Below are 21,287 nucleotides of genomic sequence, written 5' to 3' on the forward strand. Positions count from 1 at the left end.
AGCTCGTTATTCACGACTTCACCGGACATGCATTCCAGCTGCAACGGATATCCGGGGTGCTCCCTCACATTCACCTGCCTCTGGCTCTCCCTGCGATTCCAGGACCCGACCGCCGTCTGATTTTCACGAAGTTTAGCTGTTCATCTTGGACTGATGATTCCATACTCAGCTCTATTGACAGGTCTATTACCGTACGTCAGACTAAGACTGGTATCACATAGACATAACTATTCCAATAAAATACAAGAAGACAAAAATTTCAACCTCGCCCCCAAATGAGCTGCCCGTTCCCCGATGAAAAAAAAACAATAAGTGCTCCTTTTTTGAATAGTTGCTTTCGCCCCCTTTTCACCAGTTCCCCAAAGTCTTGGTATGTATGTCTCGGCCATTTTGGACCCCCTTGAATCCGGTGCCCCCATGCGTCTCCGTTTCTTAACAGAATCATGATCCGGAAGTGAAGAATATCATCAGATAGGAACTTGGGGCATTATTGGGTAGGAAAAGAATAAAACAGAACTGGGGGGAAAGGCGATAACACCAAAGTGACGTGCAAAAGCAGCTGATTTCATGTCCGTGGTGGATGCTCCCCCAAGAGTATTTGCCCACGCAATTTTTCTACCGTTTGTGACCATGCCAGCCTTGTATGTGTAGGTTTTGAATATCCGGGGTGCGGTAGTAAGGATGTAAAAACAAGTGATTAGGGTGGAGAATATCCAGATCGTATGCGAAACATAAGACCGGCCAAGATCTGGCGTTTGGTAAGTACCCACGGCGTCCTCAAGTCCGTGTCGTGTCGTGATGCATGTCCGTAATACCTCGAAGCAACCGTGACGCCGTCGTATCGAAAGAATGTTCATGTGCCAATCGCGTTTAGGCTTCTTCCAACTGCACCTTGAGGCTCACGCCTCCGGGCACTCCGGACTTGTTGTCATCGTCCGTAACCTCGCCAATGGCGCTGGCGTTCGTGCTCGGGGGGCTGCTGCTCTGAGGGCTGTTTGGCTCCATCGTCAGCACCGGGGTGGGCGCGGTCGAGTCTGCCTGAGAGCCTCCAGACTTGGACGCCGGGTTCTCGGTGGCGTGCATGAGGCGGTCGATGGCAGCGAGCTGGCGACTGGTGCTGGTCTTGCGGAGGAGGAGAAATTGAGGGCGCATCTCCTCAATAAACGCGTCCCGCTCAGAGCCCTCGAGCTGGTTCAGGAGTTTCTGAATGACGTAGTTGCCGTACTGGTCCTTCATCATCAACTGGAGCGAACTGTTACCGTCGCTGGCCTGCGAGGTGATCTGCTCACGGATGCCCTTGCGCTCCTCGGCAGTGCCAAACTGGATGCACTTCTCGACCACGTTCGAAGCGAACTTGTGCTTAGACAAGGTGACCAGCTGAGAAATGACCAGTTGGATGATTCTGGACTTGTCCTCGGGCTTGCCGTGCTCAATGATGTGCTGCACGACGTAGTTGCCGTACTGATCGGTGATGAGGCTCTGGGTCGAGTTGTGGAGTTCGGCCAGAATCGTCTCCTTGTCCTGCTCGGTGCCGTGCTCAAGCATGCGCTGAATGACTCTGCAGGCGTACATGTGCGAAGCCAACCCGCTTACTTGACCGCGGAAGGAGTCCATGATGAAGTCAATGTAGTGGCGGGGAACGAGCTCAATGATCTTCTGCACAACGTGGTTGCCGTTCTGGTCCTTGACGACCCGAAGGATCTCAGGCTCGAGTTCCTTGACCAGCTCAGCCTGCTGCTCAACGAGAATGTGCTCCAGAGCCTGTATCATGTTAGCCAGCAGATCAAAGACGCAACGTGGAGACAACATACCTTTTGAACGACTCTGCAGGCGTACATCTGCATCGAGAGATCAACAACCTTGCCCTTCATCTGCGACGCCAAGACCTTCTTCTGGACCTGGTTGCCATGCTCGAAAAACTTCTGGATGACGTAGTTGCCGAAGACGTCCTTCATCAACTGAATGGCGTTGGGCTCGATCTCACGGAAAACTTGGTCCTTTTCATCGCTGTTGGCTGTCTCGAGCTTCTGCTGAATGAACCTCGATCCGTGCTGGTCGCCGCTGAACTCGACGACGTGGCTGTAGATGTCCTTGAGCTCGTACCGCTTGTTGGACTTGGAGCTGGACCTGAACTCCTCCAGGAGCATGCTGCGAACGCCCTTCCCGGGGTCCTGGTCCTTGCTTGGGCGGATGGGCATGACTCCCGGAATGGAGTACGGGGCCATGTGCAGGCCGTAGCCGGGCAAGGGAATAGGAGGTCTACCATAGGGGTCGATGAACTGAGGGTACTGCGCGGTAAAGCCAGGGTTGTAGTACGAAGCGGGAGGGAAGTAGGCAGGTGCTTGAGCCTGCATGAAAGGCTGTACGGGAGTCCGGCGGTCACCGTCTGAGACCATTCTCATGTCGCGGGACGACGGTCTCCAGGGATCGGATGACTGAGGGGTGAATGTCTTGGGACTGGTGACGGCGCGGTACGGACCAGGAGCGCCGGAAATGCTGGCGATAGAACCACGCTTGTACTGCTGTGCCTGTGCCACGGCTTCAGCGTAGGCATCCGGGAACCCGCCGTTGACATCGGCCCTCCAGGGCTGAGACCCCGGGTTGAACTGAAAGCCAGGTGCGCCACCGCCGATGGACTGGGTGATGTTGGTGGCCTCGTCCAGGGTCATGGACTTCTTGAAGGAATGGCCAAGGTCCGAGTCGTCCATCTGCCTGTTGTTGGCTATGAAAGCTCGGTTGTTGGCGGTTTGGGAAGGGAAAGAGGACGAGTGGGCGGGCATGGGACGAGTCGAGGCAATTGAATTGCTGGGAGTGTGGCCATAACCGCCAAATGTGTCTCGGAAGGCAGGGGGCGAGTGGTGCGAATCGTCAGACTGACGCGAGGGAGGAATGCTGCTGTCTCTCGAGGGAGCACCAACCACACCCAAGTTCAGGAACGCAGGGTCTTTCGAGCCACGCTTCTCCTGCCGGGCGTACGTGCCGTCAAAGGGGCTGTTGTAGCTGGCGCCGAAGCTGGCATTCTCCTTGTCATCCTCCAGGTACGACTTTGGCCTGCCGTTGATGTAGTTCCGTCCTTGTCCGATAGCAGAGTTTTCGAAAAACGAGGAGGTGTTGTGCAAGCTGTCGCGGGTGCGGTTGGGGGATGTGCTGCCGGAAGCGGATCGCGGCTGGGCGCCGTCCTGGTTCCAGGGACTTTGAGTCGTCCAGTGATCGGCCTCTGAGTTCGCAGCGAGGGCACCGGAGCCCGATGGCTGGGTGGTGAATGCTTCTTCAGCGGCGCCTGCACGGAGTAGTGTCAGCTCTGTGTCACACGACGTCAACCCAGGTCCCATCGCGGACATACCTCTGGCATTGGCGCCGTCTCTCTTGCCTGCTGCAGCAAACGACGAGTTCCAAATGTTTCCTTGCGACGAATACAGGGCGGCGGTGGTACCGAAGCCTGGGGCGGCGGCGGCGGGGGCCGACTTGTCGTCTCGTCCGTTCGCCATTGATGAGAAGGTCGTGAAGCGACCTGGCCGAGCCTGTCGAACGTGGCAGGTTAGCGAGGTGGCAGCCATGGGGACGGAGGCCTAAGAAGACGAGCAAGGTAGGAGCGACGATGGAAAGCGCGAGGGAAGCTTTTTTTGAGCAACCTGCCAGGTCTAGGCGAAGTTCCGAGCGCCGAATTGGCGACTCGAGCCAAGAGCCATGATGGCGCTAGTTAGGCGCAGTCTTGAGACACACGGCCGCGCGCTCGCATCGTCGCAACCGGGAGTCCATCCCCCTTCCCTTCGGACCTCACGTGGAGTAAAAGAAGAAGCAACTTACGGTAGTGGTCATGTTCGAGGGCGGGCGATCTCTGCTGCAGGGCAAACCGGTTCGCGCAGCGCAGCGGTCGGGGTCGGAGATGTAGGAGGGAGAGTTTTTCGGGCGTCGGATGCGAAATATGGGATCGCGGGCGGCGGGTTTTCGGCGGTGGGCGGTTCGGTTCGTTTCTTGTCTGGACGCAAGGCGACACAAAAGGTGCAGGAAAGTGGATGTTTGTGTGCGTTTGGCGGCGGACGAAAAGGTCGTTTCGTTTGTATTGGCCGTCTATGAGGGGTTATTTTGTCTCTGTGGCTGCAGAGGTGAATTTGTGCCCGTTTGCTGCTGCTTGTGCGTGACACGAGGCTTTTTGGGTTTTCCGCTGTTGAATTATATACGACGTAGGTGTGAACTTTTTTCTTGCGACAGTGACTTTCTCCAGGAATTCTCTATGGCGCGAACTAAAAGAACGGAGCACGCCAGCGTCAGCAAAAAAAAGACTTGTTGTATCGAACTGGGGGCGAAATGCCGAGCGCAACGCAAATCTGTCGGGGGTTTGTTGGGGGCGAACAGCTGAACAAGACAAGATGTCGAGAGGGAGGGAGAAGAGAGCGAAAGAGAAAAAGGTGAGCGAGAGGGAGAATGACAAGGGTGGAGAGGATTTGGTTATGTAGCGTGTGAGCACGAGAGTGAGAGTGTGTACCCAGCTAAGGTAAGGCAACGAACGCAACGCAGGTGAGATGATGAGAGGCAAAGTACCTTGAAAGAAAGAAAATGGATGTGGATTCGGTATGTGAGAGGCGCGGAATATGCACAGATGAGGGTGGGAAAGGGGGATATAGACGAGAATGCGTATGTGACGATGAGGATGGAGGATGATGACGAGAGGGGAAGAGGAAAAAGAAGGACGACGGCAACGACGACGACGACAAGAGTGAGAATAAAGCGTCGCGGTAAGGCTGATTAGGTCGATGATGGATGGAGCGCCAGCTGCCAGCTGGGGCAAAAGACAAGACGGGAGCGGGCAGCTAATAACTTTGTAGGAGATTTTTTTGCGCAATCCAATATGGAGGACACCACCACCCTTGTTCCTTTCTTGGTGGACTTGACTTGGGACTTGGGACTTGGAGACTCGACTCCTCGACTCCTCGACTCCTGGTCGTGGTCTGGCTTCTGGGTCTGTTTCTGGGTCCCCGTCCACGTCCCCGTCTTCGTCTGGCACTTGTTCAACTTCTGGGCGCACTGGACCAGATGCCACTTCGTTCCAAGTGGAGCTAACTGCTGCCACACCTGCCAGGAAGGTCCGTCTGTCTGTCTCCTTAGGCCATCTCTTAGGTTTGTCTGTGGTGTACCCGAGAGGCTAGTCCCCTACGAGGGGAAGGGGAGCGGAAGCGGAGGGAGGGGACTGAGGAGGGGACGAGGAGACCTGAGGGGGTGGGCGCCGAGTTTGAAGGGGGGAGCTGACATGGAGCTCGCTCGTCTTGGGTGTCTCCAGTGTCCAGTGCTTTCAAGGATACGGGACCGGGGGTGCATTGGTGTTGGAGACGGGCACGGGAGAAACTTGAAGTTGTAGTTTACCTGCTCAATACTCCCAGTTCCCAGTCCACCGTAACTCTTTCTTCCCTCTGGGTCAGGTACCTACCGACTAGTAGGGGGGCCCTGAGCCTGAAGGATGGAGCCAAGTGAACGGACGCTGGACGGGAGGATGGATGGCTGCCCTGATTGATGGGTGGCAGACGGGACGGGGGGTGTGTGTGTGGCAGTGGTGGTGCACGATGCGAGGGATGGAAAAGACGGCCAGCCGGTGATGGACAGCCGGGAAGCAAGAAACAGATGGCGGAGAGGATGAAGAAGGAAAACCGAAGGACAGGAAATGGACGAGGAGGAGGTCTGTTGAGTGAATGACATGAAGGGCCAACCAAGCACAAGATAGCGCAGCGCAGGCAGACGAATAGCGGACGGCCAGGCAGAGAAGCCAAAAGGCAAGGGGAAAGACAGTTTGCGCAGTCTGTCAAACACATGACAATCTGAAGAATCACACTTACCCAGATCCTGTGCTGTTGTGCTGTGTGTGTGTGTGTGTGTGTGCTATTTGCCTCGCCTCTGGAGCTGGAGAAGAGGGCAAATTCCCAACCCAACTATCAGATAGCTGCCTTCTTTTGCCTGTTTTGTTCTGTCTTTCTTCCCCTCTTCTGTCTTTCGTTTCTGTTTCTGTTTCTTCTGGTCTATGAAAATAGGTACTGTACCCGGCGGTTGACAGACAGACAGACTGACTGTTCCGGGGCAAGGCGAATGGACGAATGGATGGTGACGACAGATCGGCCCTTTGGCAGCGCAAATGGGGAAAACTGTCTTTGGCTTGTGCGTGCGGGCGAGCGAGCGAGCGAGAGCGTTCGTCTCCAAATGATGTGATGTGCGGCTTGACAAAAAAGCTAATGTTCGTTTGCAGCGTTGACTGGACGGTTTATGCGTGCGTCTGGCCAGGTACCAAAGGTAGTCTTGACAGCCGGGCTGGGGCCAAGTGCCAGATGAGGAGAGGTCAAGTACCCTGTCGATTGTACGGGCTGAGCTGAGCTGGGCTGGGCTGGGGCGTCCAAAGGTACCGGCCGCCTGTCCCACCGGTGTGACTGACTGTACGGATATCGATAACGCAAACGAACAAGTCCAGTTCTGTTCCTGTTTGGAGAAGCTCCGTCCACTGAGTGACCGACAATGAATGACTCTGGAGGGCACCGTCCAACTGCGAGCTCAGTCGACGTCGACGCCCGGGTGGTCGAGCGTGGCCGGGACCAAAAAAAGAGTAGGCGTTATGCGGCGATGTGACATGTACAGAATAGAATCCCCGGGGTTCGAAACGTCGAAAAGTCGGGACGAAAGGTGTATGCAGTCTGTCGCGTGTGTGCGTATCTTCCGGTTGGGCCGCACGTAGGTACCTCGGCAGCAACGTGTGATGTACGTGTGAGCGTGAATATGAGTGAGTATGCGTGTGTAATTACTTTGCTCGGTATTGACGCTTGCTTGCTGCTCTCCAGTCTCGTCCGGTCTCGTCCTCACGCAGAAGAAACCTGTGTAGAGGATGGGCGATGTCCGGCGGAGCAGAAGGCCGAAGACAGAGAGAACAGGAAAAGAAGGAGAAGGAGAGACGACCCAAGAAGAATGGGAGAGAAAGGTAAATGTGCGGACGATGCAGGCAGAAGAATGCGCGCGAGCTCAAGAGGAAACTGCAACGAGGCGTCGTCCCAGATAATAAACAGCCAGAGAATGATGGGTGCGGCGAGTCTGAGTCTCTTTTAGGGCCAATTTCTGCTCTTTTGGAATGGGACGGCCATTTGCGATTGGCCTCCCACGGCAGGCCGCAGGCACGACAGGGAGAGACGTTGATGTTGCAATGACACCAAATCCCAAGGTACCTCGAGATTCGGGTAACCTTAGTTAAAGCAGGGCAGGCCAGAAGGGCAGAGGGCAGATAGAAGAATGGCAAAAAGGGCGGATGGCCATGTAGCCAGGGCAGGCGAGCTACCTTATTCAAGGCGCCCGAATCCAAAGTATTGCTCAAAGAGCCTCGATGGTAATTGCCGTACCGTTGGCTGGCAGACACCGAAACCGAAGCTGCGAAGAAGGGACGCCGCCCTCCCAACTTCTGGGAACCGTATCTGATTCACTGCGGCTCGATGAGTTGGATCTACGGACTGCCCAACAACAACTTTGCTCCTCCAGCAGCAAGACCACGACCAGAGATTACCAGCCGGGATCAGGGGTGTGCCCTTGCGTGTGCTTCATTCGCGGGTGGTGAAGGAAAGACAGCGCGCCACGGTCGCCAAGGTAGAAACTTGCATCTGATGCCGCTGTAGTGCGTTGACAGAGTACACAAGCTTCAACGTGAGCAAAGGTAAAGAGGTTGCGCTGGATGTACGCATGTACTTTTCCTGCTGGCCGATGCGAGAATGCAGATTAGATGCAGCTCGCGGAGCCGGGAGTGTGGGTCACTGCGGAGCAGGAGAGAGACAGACGAGACCAAAAGGCCAGACCAGACCAGATGGAAGCAGGGTTAGGTACTCGAGAGAATTGCAGCATCTCGCGGGGGGTATCGGCCTGCAGTCTGGTCCTTCGTGCACCGGACAGGAGCTGCTTGGGAGACCCGTACGGATACAAGTACGTGGATATATGTATTCGTAGAGCCAGCTAGCTGCAGGCTACATTTAAGACATGAAGCGGGGAACGGACAGAACTCGGCGTGGATATCAGGCGGAAGAGTAAAAAAGATCGAACAAATCTGTCAACGCTGTGTTGTGTCAGAAACTTGAAGCCTTTGGCCTGGTGCTGTCAGACGACGACCGACGTAGCAGTCCCGGAATCGATCAGAGTGAGCGAATCATCGCAGATCGGCCAGATCTTTGTCTCCGGGACTGAGCAGGTAGACGACAAGATCAGACAGAACAGACAAGTACTGCTCTGTCGCTCTCTTCCGTACTATTGGCTACCTCACCCAAGGGTGACTGATGATGGGTTTGTATCCGGACGTCTGAGAGGAAGAATTGAACAATGGGCGGCGAGTCCAATCGAGGGAGGCCACGGGGGGGCTTGCGCTAGGACGAGATCGGTCAAGCACAAGAAACCCCCCGTCTGCCGGGGGCGAGAGAAGGGGCCTGCCGTCTTTTTAGCGTCTGACGGGGGCCTGTTTGTTCGGGGAGGCGCTCATTAACGGAGCCAAGAGATGTAACTGGATACGATGCCGGCGACAATGCACCGGCTGACAAGATGCTGCGTGGGTTGTTGGCTGTTGCGCGGCACACAGATCTTACGACGGACATATGTCGGTCGAGTGGGCGGTACCCGTGAGCCGCAGCAAAGGACGCCGCAGCAGAGTGTATGTATACCTGTAAAGTGGGAGACGGCTTGCGTCGTCTCTCTTCAACAAACGGGACCCGAAGCTTTTCGACAAGTATGGTGCTCCGCTGAGCTGACGAATTGCTGCGTTGGTGGCGATGGAGCTCGCGAAAGATGGCTTGCTGGTTAATGCGGGTGGAAACATCCTTCTTCATAGGAACCAACTCCAACCGCACGTGTGGTTGCTCTGGCACTCAAGCTCGTGGTTCGAGTCGTGTCTCGTGTCGTTGCTGTCCTATTCCGCAGGTGATGTAACGAACGGCCTGGCCAGATTCGCTCCGACTCCTTCGTTTTCCCACATCGCTACGCGACGTTCCTAAGGAAGGCACTCAACAAGAACGAACGAACGGACGACGGCAACTGGGCAACACTGGTTGTGGAGGAGTAGACCAGGGTGAAGGTAAAGAAGTCAGGGCCAGGGGTGGCAGGGGACCACAAGTCTGCAGCAGCCGGGTGGATCGCCTTGTAAGAGAGACGACGCTCGATGACGAGCAGCCAGCCGCAGCTGCTTGTTTTGTTTTCTCGAACAAACGTGTGGCTGCTCTCCCGGATGGACAATCCATATTGTGAGCGTAGTCGTGAGGTCTGACTGACCGCGTGGCGGGCTGGCAAGCAATAGGTGGTGATGGGTGATAGTCCGCTGCCAACAGCCAGAACCCCGGATTTCCCAAGTACAGAGCGTGTGTGCCAGGCCAGAGGAATGCGGTGCGGTCCAGTGTTTCTCACGCCGTGTGCCGTGTTGCGTCGCTTCAAGTTTTGTCCCCGTGGTATTATTCGCAGGCTTGGTCGAGGTGGATGTTCAGGGTCAGGGGGCGGCGATGCGCACTGGAAATGTACCTCTAACTTTGTTCCGGCCGAGTTCCGTGTATGATCTTCAGGGATTCTGGGGCAGAAGTAACCGCCAAGCCTCGCAGAAAATCGCAAACCGAAACGAGAAAGGGTCGTTTCTTCAATGTACGTTTCCTCGCTTCGTGTAGCCGTCCTCCTGCTGGAATTGGCGACACGCCTGCCAGATCGAGGGCGGCCGGTGAGGCGGCGGCACGCCGTGTGCGATGTCGCGTGCTGCCTGGCTCTGTGCGGTCTGATTTCCGTCCAGAAAAGCATGGGGATTCTCCCAGCTTGAGTAGCGGCCTTTCCAAAAAGGAAATCTGCCTCTGGCCGAAGTTGCGCCAGTACCGCGTCTCAGTTGTATTGGTATGTAGCTTTGATCAGTCTGACTGAACTCGGCCGTGGTTTGGAAAGAGGGATACAGCCAATATTGGCGAGTGGGGGACATGTAGGAAGGGGCATTGTGTAAGCGCGAGTGAAGATCGAATGACTGACTACACATGGTTTTACCCTCATCTCGTGTAGTCTCCCGAGTGTCGGACTTGCTTGATAAGTACAGGGATCGCATAGGGGAAGACAGAAAATCGTTGAATAAGGACAGGATTGTCTTTAACCGTCGGGGTCCATGTTTTCAGTACATAGCGAACCCGCTAACGGCATGGCCAAATCCTGGGTATATAGCCAATTTGTCGACATTGTCACTAAGCCGGATCTTTGAGACATCCAAAGGGAGGAAACACTCAATGACGCACCCCCGCCGTCCCCATGCCAAGTCAAGTATTGCTGTTTGCCCCGAAAGAAACCAACAAGGGGCAAAGAGTGGGCGAATTGCAACTTCAACTCGCGAAGAAACAAAACGTCTTTCACGCTGTTTCTTCACCTTCTTGCCGGGAAGCTTGTGGCATGCGGCGGCAAGGACTTGCCAAATGAGCAGCTCTCGCGGAATGCCGCAACATCGGTGCTGACCGCGCCGGTATGTGTTATCCCTCGGCTGGCAAATGAGCCGTTCAACATTTTGGTGTGAACCGTTTTGATGGGGCCGTCTCGACGTGTGAACTTCGCCCGTCCCATCATCACGCCCTGTCAAACCTACATCAGTCAGTCACTCTAAGCATGGCAACCTAAATTCGCACCAATTCCAACGGCGAAATCTCGTCCGAGTCTGTGGGTGGTGTTCTTGAGCCCACCCATGCCAGGCTAATCCCGCCGTTCGTCGCCCGTTAGCGTTCATCTCTAACGAGCAACTTCTCCCTCAGCGTCACACTGCATCCGGGGCGCGGCCCCTCACCCCCTGAAAGATGTCAAAGACGAGCACGTTCTGGGCGGAAACCATGGAGTTGGTGTGAAAGGGCCCTCTTCGCTGGGGTTGACGTGTTTCGTAGTTTGTTGCCTGTATTGTGGACGATGACAGCAATTGCGCTCGTTCTTCCGCCAGAGCGCAACCGCCCGAGAACTGTGCTTTCGATTTCCCAACTTGCCGTGCGCCGTCACCATGCTGCAACTGACTGTGCGATATCGGTCGGCGAGCCGAATTAAGCGTTCTGCCGTTTTGCTGCTCTCATAAGTTCGAGGCGAGTGTGCGGAGCAAGGTAGGCGACCCTTTCCATGCTCGGGGGTCATGGGGTTCTTTGACACTTGAGGAACTTTTTGCTCCTCGAGAAGCTGGAATCCCCCAAAGCCCGCCGGCCGAAATTTGACCCCGGATTGAGATCCACTCGGAGCGGGGAGAACGTGTCGTTCCATGTTTCAGTGTTTCAACTTTGCCGGTAAAAGGAGCCAGTCATGAATAGCGCTTGTTCCTGACGGTCTGTTCCGCCCACGCCCTTCCCCAATGCCATCGGACAGAGCTTCTTTGGATGACCGCAAGCTGGAAGTCATCTGAAGCAGGGATCTTCAACCCTTCGCGAAGGTTGACATGCGACGTCTTGGCTCCTGTGGCTATCAGGATGCTGATTATCATGCATTTGTGTCTTGTTGCGGAACCTGGGCCGCATCGTCACTCCGTCGACAGCCTCAGCGATTTGTCTCCCTACGCCAACTTGAAGGCTACACATGGGTTATCTCATCGGGGCTGAGGTCTCTCGGCCGTCCGCGTACTCGTCTTGTCTGGTTTGTCTCTTCAATGTTGTGGAACCAAGGTCTGGTTCTCACTCCGGAGGGAGCGAAATAGAGCACCTTGTTTTTGCTCGTCAACAGGCTTGGCTGCTTCGCTGGTCGGCAATGCGGCCGAAGTATTCGGATCAACGACATATTATCGTCCAATTCCGAGCTGCCGTTCCTTCGCGCGCCACACGAGATCCCACAAAATCAAAATCGGCCTGCTCCAGAGTAAGAAAAAGCAATGTCAAGCATCAATGCCGCCCCGCTTTCAACAAAATAGTCTCAAGGCCAGGGAGTTAACTTGAGGGCTGAGTGTGTCATGTGAGCTGCATGACGGCCTGCTGGTTAAACCGTCTCTTCGCCTAATGACCCATGAGTCCGTCGAATTTGCTTCTCTGGGTCAACTAAGAAAATCGGAAGGCATTATGCCGCAGGCAAACGCCATGCCTTTGAGGAACGGCATGGTACACAAGGCCTTCGACGTTGACGATGTCTGGGGAGCTTTGAACGGGCAGCATTTGATCGACAGCAAGGACCCCGGGATGATCTGGATGGTTGGCCAAGTCGCTTACCGCCTCATGTTTGCTTTTCCAACCCCGGGCCAACTGGACTTGCATCTCAACGACGCACGCTGCCAGCAATCGCAATGAGACAATGTTAGCCACTAGGACTTCGATCTCGCGGCCGGTCATCGTTGTGTGATGTCGATGTGGCCAACAAACCCTAATATCATTACTGGTGTTTCCCATGGCGCATCGCTTGATTATGAGCCACCTAGACACATGCCCAATGCTGTTTCACTCGCATCACCGCTGAAGAGTGCCACACCGCTTCATGCTGTGCCATGTTTAGAGTACAAGACAGTCACCGCTTCTGGGATGTCGGTGGCCCTCGTGAGGCACTGGCGGTATGGCAACGGGTGGCTGCATCTGCGAAAGCCAGATAGTAACAACCGATGCTTCGGGAACCGAAATTTGTGGGCATCTCACACCGGCACTTTGAAATGGAAGGCAACAATTCGTTTGCCACCACGGCTCTGGTAGTGTGGAACGTTCAAAGTGTCCATGGCGATGACAGCGATCTGCAAGGGCAGGTATTTGCGGCGAAACTTTTGTATCGCTGGGTTCAAAACGTTGAGAAGCTGGTGCCAGATGTGAAGATGAGGTTGGAAGGGTGCTTGTCGTTGATCAGATCCAAAGAGCCATGGTTATCGTCGTTGTCGAGCGACGTTTTCGAGCCTTTGCTTACGCCCTCTCCCAGACGCATGGATTCGATTCCGCGTTCCTACTGCCGACTCCGCTGACCGAAAGACTCCTTGATATTGCTGAGGCTTGTGTTCGCTCCTGCGTGGCCATCGTCCCGATCGAATCCTATTTCCAAGCCTCCAGTCCAGTCCAGGAAGTTGTTAATCAAAGAGCGGATTTGGATTGAGGATAGTAGACTTTCTTGACGCCAACGTCGTCTTCGACTGTCAACCTTGTCTGGCTTCGGACCGGCATACGATACTCCGGTGGTTCGGGGACCGGGGCCCGCTTATCGGAATGTTGTGGGGACGATCCGTCGGTACGGCTGTCCACTCGGCGATACCTATCTCTGGTGGAGTAGACGGGACGGAGGACCCATCCCATCTGTGTGCCGGAAGGTACCTTAAAGATGCCGAGGTCCAGTGCCACAGTGTGGCGTCCATTGTGGCCGAGGCAGCCGGATACTAAGGTAAGGTCCGAAAGGGGTAAAGCAGCTCGGGCCTTTTCAGCATTACATCGGACCTGGAGAAACATGGGTGGTTCAGATGAAAGGTGATGGGTGTACCGAACGGGAATGCAACGTCGTTTTCTTTCATAAGGCTCGGTAATAATGAAGGAGATGAACGCCTCGTGTCGTTCTTGCAGAGGGGCTGCAATTCCAGAAAATTCTCGTCAATCTTCCCAAAAAGGATGATCTGCGACAACGAGAGCCGGGAGGCGGAGCCGGTGAAAAGGCTATGCTTAGATCGCTGTGGCCCGGACAGGGTGAAATTTGCAGTTGTTGTTCTTGTGCAACTGGCGATGGACGGTGGGCGCCGAAGGGGCGTTGAAGTGCCCAGACACGTCCATTCGCATGGTGTAATTTTGTGCATAGGGCAACGAGAAACGTGGACCTGGGATAGAGAGGCTCTGTTGCTGGAGGCGTGATGTGGGCCGTGCTCCATCAGCATGGACCGAAGGAGCTGATTACCGGAGCGTTGAAGCTATTTCTGGCATCGGGAGGTTGCCGGCTCCAAAAGGTAGAAGAGCCGGAGAGATGAAGAGCGTTCCGCATGTCCTTCTAGAAGAAGAAAGGGAGAGGGCCGTGGGTAAAGCAGGAAGTTGGTTTTGATATTTGCATCGTGGGTCTTGCAAGAGACCATGACCATGGACAGCAGTCAGCGTGTCGTTGTCATTTCAAGACCTTCAGGAGGCAGACCGGGCCAAGGCTGGCGGATAGGAGAGGCTGATTATCGTGATTGCAAGATGCGGTCGAGATCGAGTGGAATAAGCGCCGCTGTCCGCAGTGCATTTCCCATGACCTTAAAGCGGCAGATAAGGTGCCACGAAAAAGGGCAAAGGGGAAGCGAGGCGATGTGAGACGAGGCGAAAAGAGGAAGCGAGAAGAGGGGGGAAGGAGAAGCGAGCGCCAGGACGACCAACTCCCAAGGCCGATTGACGGTTGACCGGGAGGAGAGCAGAGGAGAGCCGAGCGAGAGATGAGATTCGACAATGCTTTGAATGACGAGAAAGGTGGATGGATGAATGAATGCACTCATGGATAATGGCTGATAGCCGTAGGATTGTTGTTCTTTTTTGGACTTGTTTGTTGTTGCCGACGCTCTTGCCTTCTCGAAATGGATGTCACCACGACGCTAGACCGCGTGTTGGACTCGAGGCCCCACAAAAGACGAGCCCGCAGTGGATGCTGATTTGCGAGTCCAGATTGCTCAGAAAAAGGGGAGTCCCAGGTTTTTTCGTCAGAGCCGCCCAGCAAGCGCAGCCAGGAAGGCAAGGCAGGCGCAAGGAAGGCAAGGCAAATCCAGGAAAGAGGAGAAGGAAAGAGGCAGGCTCACTCTTGCACACGAGCTCACGGGCCACTTCAAAATGCAGGGGGCCAATGAGCTTAGTTCAGAAACGACCATCGGCCGTCCAATAACCGGCGCCGTTTCGTGGCGTTTACTAGGGTAGACCCGCTCTTTTCAGGCACAGATGTCTTGGATTGGTCAATGGCGGAAATTACAGCCGCCCGTTGACGAATCGTTCGCGCCTGTCAGATGCGGGCTCAATCTTGGACCGATGCCTCCATTCCAAGGATTACCATGGGCTGTGCTGGCCAGAATGGAGTTATCGCCCGGGTCTAGGTCCATTTTGCCAATGGTTCAACGGGGAATCTCCCATGCTCCTATGGATTCCCGAGGAAGGGAAGGTGGGAGGCTCCAATAAGCCACCTTCCGCTCCTCTCTCCTTCCCGCCGAGTCGTCAGTCGAGTCTTCCGTTGGTCGAGTTGTGCCTCGATAATGACGGGATGCACTAACGCAATCCCAAGGAGGGCCTTTGCCGCCCTGTGCTGTGCGCGTGCTTATGTAGGTACGAGTCCAGCTGCATTACATTCGACATGGATACAAGGCCAATGAATCCTTCCCATGGCATCATGGGTATTTTCCTATTTTCCCAAAATGGGAATGGCTCCATCGTTCGTTCCTGGCGAGCTCCTCCAGCGTCCAATGCCCGGCGCCCGGCAAGCCAGCGGCCCAGTGCTCGCCCACACCACCAACTGTCCACACCGCACACTTCTGGTCCAGGCTCAGCAGGCTGACACCCCCTGTCGCTCATTTCCAGGACATATCCCTCCTTCGTTCCCTTCTTGATCCTTCTTCTCCTCTTCTTTCCTTCCCTTCTTCTTCAACAACTTTTGTTCAATCGTCGTCGTCCTTGCTGTTCGTTGCAGGACCGTGTTGTCACTCGCTCTCTACCAAAAAACCCCTACAGTCATTCCCTAATATTTTCCCCTTTGGAATTCCAGCTTTCACTCACTCGCTGTCTTCCGTCCAATCGTTAATACCGCTACTATCCTCCGATACCTTACCATCGAGAAAACCCATCAAAATAAAACCACCAATCCAAAAATAACACACAAACGACACGAAAGACAACTGCATTCTTTACGACTTTCTTCTGACGGCCCACCAAGAGAGAACTTAATCCCTTACGTACGTGCGAGACCCCTTCGACCACCCCACGAACGCTCGAAAAGACTTCCCTGGACCGTTGGCCGGTGAAAGCAGGGAGACTCGGAATGGGTCCCTTTGTGTTGCCTGACAATGCTCCAGATTGTCTTACATGCCGCCGCACCCTCAAACAACCGCCAACAGTACTCCCTTCGCGATGCTAACATGTCACTGCTCTACAGCTTCGTTCCCTCTCTAATAATTACCTCGAATACCGCTCCCTTCCCACCCCACGACTACTCCGCTACAAGGGACATTCAGTAATACCAAGCGTCACGAAACCGACACAATGCCTTCCATCCAGAACCTCCTTTCCCGCAACTCCTCTCCGGTCATCCGCCGCAGCGATTCTCACATCGTTGTCCGCCGTGGCGATGCCTCTGATGGCGGCGACATGCTCAACCTCATGATCGTCGTTCTCGCCCTCATCTTCTTCGCCCTCCTCCTCATCTCCACACTCTTCCTCATGCGCCGCATGCGCAGACAACAACGCATGCAGGAGCAGATGCTGCCCGCCTACCAAGAGGTCAAGGGCGGCAGAAACCCCCACAACCTCACCATCCAGACGAGCCAGGACGGCCGGTCAAGCGTCCTGTACATCGGCCAGGATGGTCGCTCTCCCATGCTCCAGAACCCCCAGTCCGCCCCTCACTCTCCCGACAACGTTCCCGAGATCCACATCACCTTCCCCGACGAGCAGGACGAGGGTGGTCGCCACAAGAGCGGCCGCGTGTTGGTCGTTCGTGTCGGTGACGGTGGCTCCGTCGGTCTCGAGCCCGTCCGCGATGAGCAGCTGCCTGCGTACGAGAAGGACAGCAAATCGCAGTTCTACTCTGTCGACATCGACTCGATCGGCGGCCTGCGCGAGAAGGAGCGTTTCAACTAAATCCCCGGACTACGATTTCACCGGTTTTCAACTTCAAGTGTCCAACTGCCCGGACAACTCTTGTACAGATCGGCACCCGCTGTACAAACTATTCAGCATTTTTTCTCATGGCATGGCGTTCGACGAAACACACTTTATACCCTGCGCACACCGATGACTTTGATCCTGTGCACCATCCACAAACGGAGGGCCGGCTGCGTTTGAGGAGTTGGTCGTGCATCGGACATTTTTTGGATACGGCTCTGGGCGCGAAAACATCACGTATATATACTTAACGACTACCCCGGGAGGCCTATCCCGCGTGTGAACTACAGGAATCACCGTGTGGTGTAGGCGATCGTCGGGCTGTAGAATATCCGTATATTCTAATGCTGTATAATTCAAACAACCAATTATCGTACAATCTGCCCGGTCGAAAGTGCCGCATGCCTAACTACCATCTCGGTGTGATGGTCTTGTCCAACTTAATGCCCAGGAGCTACTCTTCCTGACTAGCTAGCTGCAAGAATTGATCGGGAATTTGCACAGCAGCAGTTCATCTCATTTACCGGCTGGCCGCCGTGGCCTGGATCGAAGTCAGCGTGGCAGATGCACGCGAGCGGTAAGCCACATCCATCCAGCCGGTACAGAGAAGTCATCACTCGTTGAGATGGACGTTGCTTATTCGATGGATCTACAAGGCTGTAAACTGACACCGTTGATCAGTTGATCACCGCAAATTGATGACATATCACCAGGTTTTGCAAAGAGATCGTCGTCAATCCCCGAGTCAGATCACACCTTGGTCGACGCACTCTCGAGCAACGCCGCAGCCACTGGAGACCCCGGTTTTCAGACCCACCTTCGCCGGATCTCGCCGGATATCACCAACGGGTGTCGGCTGTGCGACAACATGATGCGCATCGCCTTTTCGAACTGCATCTCAGCCAGTCGCATTGGGTCAAATGAGATGAGATGTGGGTTTACGTGTCACGGCCCTGGGGAAGGCGGGATCGTGGGGCAGAGCTCGTGTTCCCATATATCTTCAGTGGCGGCCGGCTCCTGCGATCAATGCAGACCTCACTTCCCGAGTCTTCAACTTACGCTGCCTCTCAGTGCTTGACTTGGGCCCTGCATTCCATATTTGCATTTGCACAGTCGTCAATATGGCACCGTCTTCCGAAATCCCTCCTCCATATGAGCTGCCACCTAAGCCCAGCGGGCTGAAGGTGGACAAGCCCAACTTCATCATCTTCATGCCGGATCAACTCCGCTACGACTCTCTGGGCTGCAATGGCAACAAGGTAAGCGCTCCATCTCGTCGCCTCAAGAGTTCACCATACTAACGGAACAACAGACAGTCAAGACGCCACACATTGATAGCTTCGCAGCTGAGGGCACCCGCTTCACGAACTGCTTCGTCCAAGCCTCCGTCTGCACCCAGTCCCGTTGCAGCATGTTCACCGGCAACTACCCTCACGTCTCGGGCCACCGCTCCCTCGAGAACCTCATCAAGCCCTGGGAACCCAACCTTTTCAGGTCTCTGAAGGAAAAGGGCGGCTACCACGTCGCCTGTCTCGCGCCACGCGGCGACACCTTTGCGCCGACAGTGACTGAGATGTCGCTAGACGAGTACGGCTTCCTCGAGACGCCCGAGTTCGTGCCGCGGTTTGCCGGGGGCGGTAAGGCCGAACCCGAGGACAAGGAGGACATTTGGAAGAGGCTTTTCTACAAGGGCCTCAGAAACCCCAACGAGGCTCTCGACTACGATGATGCGGTCGTCAAGGGCGCGCTCAAGTGGCTGGAGCACCCGCCTACTGACAAGCCTTGGGTCTTGTTTATGCCGCTCATTTTCCCGCACTGCCCGTTCCAGGTGGAAGAGCCGTACTTTTCGATGTACAACCGCGGAGAGATGGGACAGCCCACCAAGCCTTCCGACAAGGTACGTCCAGCTCCCTTTCTCGCAGCAGCAATCTCCACTGACACTGACGTACAGACGGGCTACGAGCCGCGCTACATGCAGCTCAATCGCGAGCGCTACGGCACGCACCGCGCGACGCCCGAGATCTGGGCCGAGGTGATGGCGACCTACTACGGCATGATCTCGCGGCTGGACGACCAGTTCGGCCGCGTCGTCGAGCGCACCAAGGCCCTCGGCCACTGGGACTCGACCGTCACCCTCTTCTTCACCGACCACGGCGAGTACCTCGGCGACCACGGCATGATCGAGAAGTGGCCCTCCGGCCTCTCCGACTCGCTCACCCACGAGCCCCTCATCGTCGGCGGCGCGGGGCTGCCGCGGGGCGTGTCCTACGACGAGATGGCCGAGATGGTCGACCTCGTGCCCACGGTGCTCCAGTTCGCGGGCGTCGGCGAGCACTTTCCCCACTGCGGGACGTCGTTGGCGGAGATCCTGACGGCGGCCGGGAAGGACGGGGAGGGGAAGGTGTTGAAGCACAAGGACTTCGCGTTCACCGAGGGCGGGTTCCTGACGAGCGAGGAGCCCTTGCTGGAGCAGGCGCCGTATCCGTACGATATCAAGGCGGCGCTGCAACACGAGGATACGACGGTCGTGGGGAAGAGCGTGTCGTGTCGTGATAAGAAGTGGGCGTTCATTTACAGGTTGTACGAGCCGGCGGAGTTGTACGACCGCCAGGGAGATCCGGGCGAGCTGCACAACTTAGCAGAAGTCGCGGAGTATCAGGATGTAAGGAGGCGGATGGAGGGCGTGGTGTTGAGGTGGATGGTCGCGAGCAGCGATTTCTTGCCGTGGCAGAAGGACCCTCGGTTCCCGGCCGTCGAGCTGGAGAGCGTTGCGGACCAGTACCGGAAGAGAGGCGGCGTTTTGAGTGACGGAAAGGCATGAGTTCCCGTGTCCGCCCTATATAGAAATCATCACGAATTCCAAAAGTTTCCTTCACAAATTGTCCGAACATGTCCGCAGAGATGCTCCGAGACCGGGCCCACCGTCCTTCCAGAGCCGCCTCCGAGAGGTGGGTCCCAGCACCGAAGTCCGGTCCGGCTCACAGAAAGGAGCAATAAGCTTAGCGATTCAGCTTTCGCCAACAAAACAGCCTGCGCAATGACAGATCACCCAACAAGTTGCTGGCAAGAACACCCGACCGACTGCGGTATGTGGAATTCCGGGACAGCTCCACCGAATAAGGACGACGGGGTCGCGTATTATTTGTAAAGGAGACACGCGTATCGAATGTGGCGCTGGGCTGTCCGGTAAAGCGGCACGTTGGTGATGAAGAAAGATGAAGGCGCAGGGGGGCCCATTGACATGCGCATCCGCGGTTCTCGTCTCAACTTTCTTTCCTTGACAATCTCGGTAGCATCTATTTTCAGGAACAAGTCCATCGACCTTGCATGTCGTGGATCTTCCTTTCTTGCCTGATCTGCGATCTGTACTCTCAGGAGACAGACGGGATTAAAAACTCTCCATGGAGCTTCACTGAAGAGACACCGAGTAAGAGACAGGCAAGGAGGTGGATCACATCGCAGGAGACAAGACCAAGGACCCCAAGCCAGACCAGACAAATCCCCAACACGCATGCCAAGGCCATCTTTTTAAATTTAACTTTAAACCGAACATTTTACACTCTTTCGGGACATTTCTGCCTGCCCTGCTTTGTCTCGTGGCTGCGCCCGACAACACCTCCCACAGAAGCTGTTTGGAAACATTGCCATGCAGCCAAGGGGGTGCAGTGTTGCAGGGGTGTGATGTTAGCTTCAGGTGCTTAGCTGCTCTTAGCTCGTCCTGCAGCTGCAGCATCAGCAGCGACGATGTCACCCGGAGTCTGGGAAATCTGACACCCCCTGGATCTGCAACAGCAGCTTCTTCCCCCCTCCCCCCACATCCACAGCAAAAGATGGAGTCGCTTCTGCTACACATCTGACACGAGCACGAGCGCAACAACCCTTTACCCCCTCCCCTCCCCATTGATTCAACCACCTCCCTCCTCCGAACCGCCCATCAACGAGGATCTTGACACAGGAAACATAGCCCGCGCCGCTGGCGAGCACGCCCCCCGGTTCCAGCACCTCAAACGAAGCAAACATCCCCAGCGTCCCATTGGGCCGGGGCCGTCACGGCTTCACGAGTCGCCTAGCCTTTCCCTGATTTCTCTCGTTACAAGACAACCTTACCGAGGCGGGTCGCATTTTCTCTTGATTCGGGACTCGTTCTGGGGATGATGGATTGACACGGGGGCCACGGGATGCGCTACCAAGCAAATGAACGAACATGGGAAGACAAGACGAGAACCACTCCGTTCCCTCCCCCGGGGCATCAGAATCCGGACTAGCCAGACCGGGCACTTACGGGCAGCGGAAGAAGCAAGAGATTCTGTACCTCGTACGCAGCAAAAAAGCCAGCAATATGAACACCAGGCACAGGCACGCAAGCCAAACCTTTCCCAGGTTCCGGGGTCGACGAAGCTCGCGGACCTTGTCACGTCCTTCCCGCACCCGCGACCCATCACCACCAACGCCAAATCCTCCCCATGTCACACCCCCGCGAGCATCCCAAACGCTGGTCCAGCCCAGCCTGCGCCGAGCTCGAACCCCGTCCCGCCATGCTTCAAG

General features: G+C 55.6%; 3 protein-coding genes across 3 annotated transcripts; 2 read left to right on the top strand and 1 right to left on the bottom strand.

The window, feature by feature from the left end:
- Positions 1-870: 870 nt before the first annotated feature.
- CkaCkLH20_04980 (uncharacterized protein) lies at positions 871-3,488 on the bottom strand (the record flags this gene model as incomplete). The annotated part of the gene is made up of 3 exons (XM_038887699.1): positions 871-1,761; positions 1,812-3,280; positions 3,344-3,488. The coding sequence occupies 3 exons, from the start codon at positions 3,486-3,488 to the stop codon at positions 871-873; spliced, it is 2,505 nt and encodes an 834-aa protein (XP_038746741.1).
- Positions 3,489-16,121: 12,633 nt separating this feature from the next.
- Positions 16,122-16,718, top strand: CkaCkLH20_04981 (uncharacterized protein; the record flags this gene model as incomplete). Its single annotated transcript, XM_038887700.1, has 1 exon — positions 16,122-16,718. The coding sequence occupies one exon, from the start codon at positions 16,122-16,124 to the stop codon at positions 16,716-16,718; it is 597 nt and encodes a 198-aa protein (XP_038746742.1).
- A 1,145-nt stretch (positions 16,719-17,863) lies between these two features.
- Positions 17,864-19,563, top strand: CkaCkLH20_04982 (choline-sulfatase; the record flags this gene model as incomplete). Its single annotated transcript, XM_038887701.1, has 3 exons — positions 17,864-18,001; positions 18,055-18,639; positions 18,694-19,563. The coding sequence occupies 3 exons, from the start codon at positions 17,864-17,866 to the stop codon at positions 19,561-19,563; spliced, it is 1,593 nt and encodes a 530-aa protein (XP_038746743.1).
- Positions 19,564-21,287: the final 1,724 nt, after the last annotated feature.

The sequence above is a fragment of the Colletotrichum karsti genome (genome assembly GCF_011947395.1).
Source record: "Colletotrichum karsti strain CkLH20 chromosome Unknown Scaffold14, whole genome shotgun sequence".
In the NCBI taxonomy this organism is placed as follows: Eukaryota; Fungi; Ascomycota; class Sordariomycetes; order Glomerellales; family Glomerellaceae; genus Colletotrichum; species Colletotrichum karsti.